This window comes from Salmo trutta, unplaced genomic scaffold (assembly GCF_901001165.1).
Source record: "Salmo trutta unplaced genomic scaffold, fSalTru1.1, whole genome shotgun sequence".
NCBI classification, from domain to species: Eukaryota; Metazoa; Chordata; class Actinopteri; order Salmoniformes; family Salmonidae; genus Salmo; species Salmo trutta.
The window spans coordinates 58536-67020 of NW_021822895.1; the positions used below are offsets into that span (position 1 = coordinate 58536).

General features: G+C 45.4%; 1 protein-coding gene across 2 annotated transcripts in view; it reads left to right on the top strand.

Moving 5' to 3' along the window:
• The window catches only part of LOC115186282 (E3 SUMO-protein ligase PIAS1), a 38528-nt gene extending 32872 nt beyond the window's left edge, over positions 1–5656 (top strand). For both annotated transcript variants that reach the window (XM_029745954.1, XM_029745955.1), the window contains exons 10-13: positions 312–442; positions 770–953; positions 1120–1297; positions 3033–5656. In XM_029745954.1, the coding sequence (XP_029601814.1) occupies positions 312–442; positions 770–953; positions 1120–1297; positions 3033–3341 (802 nt within the window). In that variant the 3' untranslated portion in view covers positions 3342–5656. The remainder of the gene's footprint in view (positions 1–311; positions 443–769; positions 954–1119; positions 1298–3032) is intronic.
• The last annotated feature ends 2829 nt before the right edge of the window (positions 5657–8485 follow it).

The following is an 8485-nucleotide window of genomic DNA, read 5'->3' on the forward strand; positions in this document are numbered from 1 at the left end:
CTCTCCGTCTCTCTCTCTCTCTGTCTCTCTCCGTCTCTCTCTCTCTGTCTCTCTCTCTCCGGCTCTCTCTCTCTCTGTCTCTCTCCGTCTCTCTCTCTGTCTCTCTCCGTCTCCGTCTCTCTCTCTCTCTGTCTCTCTCCGTCTCTCTCTCTCTCTCTCTCCGTCTCTCTCTCCGTCTCCGTCTCTCTCTCTCTCTGACAGGGGAAAACTACAAACACATGTCTTAATTCTATCATCCAATGCATAGCATTACAGAAGCACACACTATTTCTAACCTCTCTGTCTGTCTCTGTCTGTCTCTCTGTCTGCAGGTTGTTCATGGAGATCCTAAACAGCTGTGAGGACTGTGATGAGATCCAGTTTAAAGAGGACGGCAACTGGTATCCCATGAGATTAAAGAAGGAGATCACAGAGGTATCCGCTTCATTCAACGGCGATGATGGTACGTGACCAACTTAATCCTCTAGCGGGCAGTAGTTCCCAAACCACCACCTCTGGGGGGGGGGGGGGAACGACACCTCCCAGATCTTTCACAATAATGTCCTAATGAGGTCACCTGATTCACCTAGTCGGGGGCTTGATGATTCAGGTTGTGCTAGCTCTGGGATAGTCCAAATTCAGTACTGGTTGGTTCTCCACGAAACAAGCTCGAGGACCCCCCCACTGCCCTAGTTTCAAACCACTTGAAGTTTCGTAGCACTCAATGCATGCACACAGTCTTTAGTGTTATTCTAAGATGGTTTTGACACAAGGATTCACCCTCTTGTAGAGTCGTGTCGGACGGTGGAATCGGAGGCCCACAGGAACGGCTCATCCCACGGCAGCACCAATAAGGTGGTGGTGATTGACCTGACTCTGGACAGCTCGTCAGACGACGATCTGGACGACGAGCCTCCTCTCAAGAGATCCTGTCCCTCCTCCTTGTCCCCCGCCTCACCGCCTATCAGCAAGGGGTACGTCACCTCTGATGTCATGTCCTGCTAACCCCTTGAACTGTGGCCCCGAACCTGTATATGTGTGTTTTTGAGGAGTTGGGATAAATTTGAGAACGCTAATTTCCCGTTGGATGTTTTTTTTGTTCAATACGTAATCTTCATCATCATCGTCTTCTCCCTACAGCGTGTTGAACCTCCACAGCCAGGTATCTCCGGTGGCCAGAGCTCCCAGTATGCCTCCTGTTGAGACCAGCTATATCCCTCCTCCTCCTCCCCTCATACAGGACTACAGCCACTACTACCACACCCCCAACGACCTGGACCTCAACTTCTTCTCATTCCTCCAGGGAGACAACCATCAGGTAATGACTTCACAGGATAGAACCGTCAGGTAACGACTTCACAGGATAGAACCATCAGGTAATGACTTCACAGGATAGAACCATCAGGTAATGACTTCACAGGATAGAACCATCAGGTAATGACTTCACAGGATAGAACCGTCTGGTAATGACTTCACAGGATAGAACCGTCTGGTAATGACTTCACAGGATAGAACCATCAGGTAATGACTTCACAGGATAGAACCGTCTGGTAATGACTTCACAGGATAGAACCATCAGGTAATGACTTCACAGGATAGAACCGTCTGGTAATGACTTCACAGGATAGAACCATCAGGTAATGACTTCACAGGATAGAACCATCAGGTAATGACTTCACAGGATAGAACCATCAGGTAGTGACTTCACAGGATAGAACCATCAGGTAATGACTTCACAGGATAGAACCATCAGGTAATGACTTCACAGGATAGAACCATCAGGTAATGACTTCACAGGATAGAACCATCAGGTAATGACTTCACAGGATAGAACCATCAGGTAATGACTTCACAGGATAGAACCATCAGGTAATGACTTCACAGGATAGAACCGTCAGGTAATGACTTCACAGGATAGAACCGTCAGGTAATGACTTCACAGGATAGAACCGTCAGGTAATGACTTCACAGGATAGAACCGTCAGGTAATGACTTCACAGGATAGAACCGTCAGGTAATGACTTCACAGGATAGAACCGTCAGGTAATGACTTCACAGGATAGAAACCGTCAGGTAATGACTTCACAGGATAGAACCGTCAGGTAATGACTTCACAGGATAGAACCGTCAGGTAATGACTTCACAGGATAGAACCGTCAGGTAATGACTTCACAGGATAGAACCGTCAGGTAATGACTTCACAGGATAGAACCGTCAGGTAATGACTTCACAGGATAGAACCGTCAGGTAATGACTTCACAGGATAGAACCGTCAGGTAGTGACTTCACAGGATAGAACCATCAGGTAATGACTTCACAGGATAGAACCATCAGGTAATGACTTCACAGGATAGAACCATCAGGTAATGACTTCACAGGATAGAACCATCAGGTAAAGACTTCACAGGATAGAACCATCAGGTAATGACTTCACAGGATAGAACCGTCTGGTAATGAGTTCACAGGATAGAACCGTCTGGTAGTGACTTCACAGGATAGAACCATCAGGTAGTGACTTCACAGGATAGAACCGTCAGGTAATGACTTCACAGGATAGAACCATCAGGTAATGACTTCACAGGATAGAACCATCAGGTAATGACTTCACAGGATAGAACCATCAGGTAATGAGTTCACAGGATAGAACCGTCTGGTAGTGACTTCACAGGATAGAACCATCAGGTAATGACTTCACAGGATAGAACCGTCAGGTAATGACTTCACAGGATAGAACCGCCAGGTAACGACTTGACCGGACAGGACCGCCAGGTAACGACTTGACCGCACAGGACCAGTCAACACACTGGGAGAGACCACCATCATAGAAACGGCATCACTGCTTCTAGTCACTTCTACATCTGGTCCTGGTGCTGCCAGTCTGGTTTCTTCTCTGGAGCTTTTCTTTTTTTAAATGTATTTATTTATTTATTTTTAATCATTGTTCTTCTGCTCGTTGCGGTCCGGCTACGTAACCGTCGATGTAAAAAATGACTTTATAAATAAATGTGATTTTTACTTGACACCCCTCTGTCCTCTCTGCCTCCTTTCTGCAGCATTACAACATGGTGATGGCAGCAGCTGCGGCGGCCTCTGCCTCCGATGACCACGACTTGCTCCTGAACCGCTTCTTGCCTTATAGCTCCTCCCAGATGTTCCTGGACCAACCGGGGACACCCGTGGGTGGGAGCAGCAGCGCCCTGGCAGCAGCCAACGGGGGGGGCAGTAACAGCGGTAGCAGCTCCAGTCTGGTGTCGTCAAGTAGTTTGAGAGAGAGGGATCGGGATAGAGAAAGGGACAGCAGGTCGAACGCAGCGGCGGCAGTGATATATGGTTCGATACCAGACGTGATCTCACTAGACTGAAGGGAGAGGAGGAGATCTATCCCTACAGAACTGGGGGGGGGGGGGGAAACAACTGGAGGGAGAAAATAGAAATCGGAGTTTGTTTTGTAAATAGAAAACTAAAGGGAAAGAAACAGTACTATGTACAGAGAGGAAAAATATCTATTTTAAATGTTACTGTAAACAGGAACCTGATGATAATGAGTAACTTCAATGGATTTTTTTTTTTCTGTGGTTACTGGAGCTTTTTAAAACGGCCTCTTCACGTTCTCCCCCATTTTGATTATATTACCTTTTTTTTTTTTTTTTTGTACTTCGTTTTTACTGTTTCGTTTCAATATTTCCCCGTTAACGGCATTATTTCTGTCTCAAAACCGTGTTTTTACTGCGCTTCGGTGCGAAATGGAGAAATCTCTCTTTTTTTTTTTTTTTTTTTTCGTCATCACTGTAGATTTATATTTTCTTTCAAACATTCATACTGTGGTCAAATAATATTGTATTTAATAATTTTCAAGGTATTATTTATGATGCTTTTAAGTTATGTTAGATCAATGTGTGCTGTTTTTAAAAGCATTTCTTCTTCTCCCCACTACGCTACATGTTATTGTTGTCGCTAGGATTACACAGGCTAGCCTGGGTACCAGTCTGTTTGTGCCATCATTCCACTCCTCGTCATGACCAAACAATAAGTGGCGAGGAGTGGAATGACGGCACAAACTGACTGGCACCCAGGCTATAAACGGGCTGGTTATAGATCCACTGCTACTGTGATATCTCTGGTTTGTGCTCCTCTCTCATCTCTCTTTAGCTGAGGAAACCTTATTTTTCCTGCCGAGTACATCCTTTAGTTGTTTTTAAAAGTAAGAAATACCATGCTGTATTTTCTGGTAAAATAGTGTTGAAATAGCTTGACATGTGTACATCTTTGGGGGACAAGGAGATAATATGATTTAAATTCAGTTTTATTATTATTATTATTATGGTGCCTTTTTATATTAAATGGAAGCACTTACCTTTTCATGCAGGGTGCATCTTCGACTCATTCTTTCTCACTATTCACAAACTTAATTTTTGTTGTTGTTGAATGAAACAGACTTTTTAAATGCTTAGCTTTGCTGCATGTGTAGCAGATGGGATCTGTGACACTCACACTTTTTAGACTGAAGTGTCTCCTTTCTTCTTTTTTGTTAAACTGGCTTTCCTGTAACACGACTGGGTACGACCCGTCTAGGACGACGGGTCACGTGTGTTTTGTGAGGCAGTGGTCCTGGGTTTGAGGTTCCGTGTGATCCGGATCGGGAAGAAGTGGTACTCTCTCTAAGCAAGCGGCGCGACGTCCCTTTTATACACATCTCTCTCCGTCTCACAGCCTCTGCCTCTCGTTGTTCTGTCACCGCAGTGGATCTGTAATCACCCTGCTGTGTCCTTGTGGGTCGGATGAGTTGTCCCCTGTTGCTCAATGTGACTGTTGAATACCTGACGGAAGCATCGAATGCCTGATTCGCGCTATAGGGTCATCCTGAAGCATACTGTGCTGGCTCTGATTTTTATATTTTCACATTGTCCGTTTAACAACTAGGGTGGATGTGGAACCAGGCGAACACAGTAGAGCTTGGCTTGGATCAGATTGACCCCGTGGAATGGACCATGGCGAGGTTTGGCTCCTGAAGTCGCCGCTTCTATTATGCCATCCTAAATAATTAGTCCCCTCGCTTCCCTTCCTGTGTAAGTTCTGGTAGTCCCCTCTTCCCTTCCTGTGTAAGTTCTGGTTGTCCCCTCTTCCCTTCCTGTGTAAGTTCTGGTTGTCCCCTCTTCCCTTCCTGTGTAAGTTCTGGTTGTCCCCTCTTCCCTTCCTGTGTAAGTTCTGGTAGTCCCCCCTCTCTTCCCTTCCTGTGTAAGTTCTGGTAGACCCCTCTCTTCCCTTCCTGTGTAAGTTCTGGTAGTCCTCTCTTCCCTTCCTGTGTAAGTTCTGGTAGTCCCCCCTCTTCCCTTCCTGTGTAAGTTCTGGTAGACCCCTCTTCCCTTCCTGTGTAAGTTCTGGTAGTCCCCCCTCTTCCCTTCCTGTGTAAGTTCTGGTAGTCCCCTCTCTTCCCTTCCTGTGTAAGTTCTGGTAGTCCCCTCTCTTCCCTTCCTGTGTAAGTTCTGGTAGTCCCCCCTCTTCCCTTCCTGTGTAAGTTCTGGTAGACCCCTCTTCCCTTCCTGTGTAAGTTCTGGTAGTCCCCCCTCTTCCCTTCCTGTGTACACGGTTAGTATTTATTTCCTGTTATTGTATGTGATATTTCTTTAGTAATTCTATGATTCATGCTATTTAAAAGACACCTGTTGCTTGATATGCATCAGTGTTCTGTTTTTTTTCTCTTCTAGCTGTTTGACTATTGAATGATGTCAATATCACCGTAGAGGCTTTCTGGCTGTCTCTTTGGGTCTGCTCTACTTGGCTCTCAAACTGCAGGCGGCCTTCTCCCTACGGTTTTCAGCGCTTAGCTTTTCCCAACGAACGGCCCATAGTGCACTACACAACACTGTGGTTTTTTTAATGTTTACAAACTTCGGTCATTGCTTGGGGATCTAGTTTAAGACCAGTATGTAGAGGATCTAGTTTCAGACCAGACCATTGATTGCGATAAGGCTTTTTGTAACATATGGACCTCATCTTTCATCAGCGAGAAGGAATCCTTCAAAATAAAAAATATACACTAGTGGTTATTGATCCATACAGATCTATGGAGCCTCCATCCTACTAAACTACACTGTAGCAGTTACAGATCCATACAGCTCTATGGAGCCTCCATCCTACTAAACTACAGTGTAGCAGTTACAGATCCATACAGCTCTATGGAGCCTCCATCCTACTAAACTACACTGTAGTAGGTACAGACCCATACAGCTATAGAGCCTCCAGCCTACTAAACTACACTGTAGCAGTTACAGATCCATACAGCTACGGAGCCTCCAGCCTACTAAACTACACTGTAGCAGTTACAGATCCATACAGCTATGGAGCCTCCAGCCTACTAAACTACACTGTAGCAGTTACAGATCCATACAGCCTCCATCCTACTGAACTACACTGTAGCAGTTACAGATCCATACAGCTATGGTGCCTCCATCCTTCTAAACTACACTGTAGCAGTTACAGATCCATACAGCTATGGAGCCTCCAGCCTACGAAACTACACTGTAGTGGTTACAGACCCATACAGCCTCCATCCTTCTAAACTACACTGTAGCAGTTACAGATCCATACAGCTATGGGGCCTCCAGCCTACGAAACTACACTGTAGTGGTTACAGACCCATACAGCCTCCATCCTACTAAACTACACTGTAGCAGTTATAGACCCATACAGCTATGGAGCCATCATCCTACGAAACTACACTGTAGTGGTTACAGACCCATACAGCCTCCATCCTACTAAACTACACTGTAGCAGTTATAGACCAATACAGCTATGGAGCCTCCATCCTACTAAACTACACTGTAGCAGTTATAGACCCATACAGCTATGGAGCCTCCATCCTTCTAAACTACACTGTAGCAGTTATAGACCAATACAGCTATAGAGCCTCCATCCTACTAAACTACACTGTAGCAGTTATAGACCAATACAGCTATGGCGCCATCATCCTACTAAACTACACTGTAGCAGTTATAGACCAATACAGCTATGGAGCCTCCAGCCTACTAAACTACACTGTAGCAGTTATAGACCAATACAGCTATGGAGCCTCCATCCTTCTAAACTACACTGTAGTGGTTACAGACCCATACAGCCTCCATCCTACTAAACTACACTGTAGCAGTTATAGACCCATACAGCTATGGAGCCTCCAGCCTACTAAACTACACTGTAGCAGTTATAGACCAATACAGCTATGGAGCCTCCATCCTTCTAAACTACACTGTAGTGGTTACAGACCCATACAGCCTCCATCCTACTAAACTACACTGTAGCAGTTATAGACCCATACAGCTATGGCGCCATCATCCTACTAAACTACTTCCGCTACACTTCCTGAGTTAGGCTCACACACAGGTGTTCAGAGCATGCTAGATAGCTAATTAGCACAGGTGTTCAGAGCATGCTAGATAGCTAATTAGCACAGGTGTTCAGAGCATGCTAGATAGCTAGTTAGCACAGGTGTTCAGAGCATGCTAGATAGCTAGTTAGCACAGGTGTTCAGAGCATGCTAGATAGCTAATTAGCACAGGTGGTTGCCTCTTGTCTTCCGTAAAAAAGATCAGTAACAGAGATATGGCCGTGTTGGGAACGCTAACCCTATAAAAAGGTGTGTATCAATTTAACCTTTTTCATTTTCTTGTAAATAACTTCTTTCTGGTGTGAAAGACGGTTCTCATGCTCTTCCTAAACCGTACAGGAAGTGATGCGTGTTGATGTTCAGGCTGGACAAAAAAACTCGTCCTGTACAAAAGACGCTTTCGTTCAATGACTGTGTGTGTAGTGTAACCCAACGTAGCCGGAGTAAAAAACACCTGGGGAAAAAAACTCTACATACTGGTCTGAAACTAGACCCCCTACATACTGGTCTGAAACTAGACCCCCTACATACTGGTCTGAAACTAGACCCCCTACATACTGGTCTGAAACTAGACCCCCTACATACTGGTCTGAAACTAGATCCCCTACATACTGGTCTGTATCTAGATCCCCTACATACTGGTCTGAAACTAGACCCCCTACATACTGGTCTGAAACTAGATCCCCTACATACTGGTCTGAAACTAGACCCCCTACATACTGGTCTGTATCTAGATCCCCCTACATACTGGTCTGAAACTAGATCCCCCTACATACTGGTCTGAAACTAGATCCCCTACATACTGGTCTGAAACTAGATCCCCCTACATACTGGTCTGAAACTAGATCCCCCTACATACTGGTCTGAAACTAGATCCCCCTACATACTGGTCTGAAACTAGATCCCCTACATACTGGTCTGAAACTAGATTCCCTACATACTGGTCTGTATCTAGATCCCCTACATACTGGTCTGAAACTAGATCCCCTACATACTGGTCTGTATCTAGATCCCCTACATACTGGTCTGAAACTAGATCCCCTACATACTGGTCTGAAACTAGATTCCCTACATACTGGTCTGAAACTAGACCCCCTACATACTGGTCTGAAACTAGATCCCCTA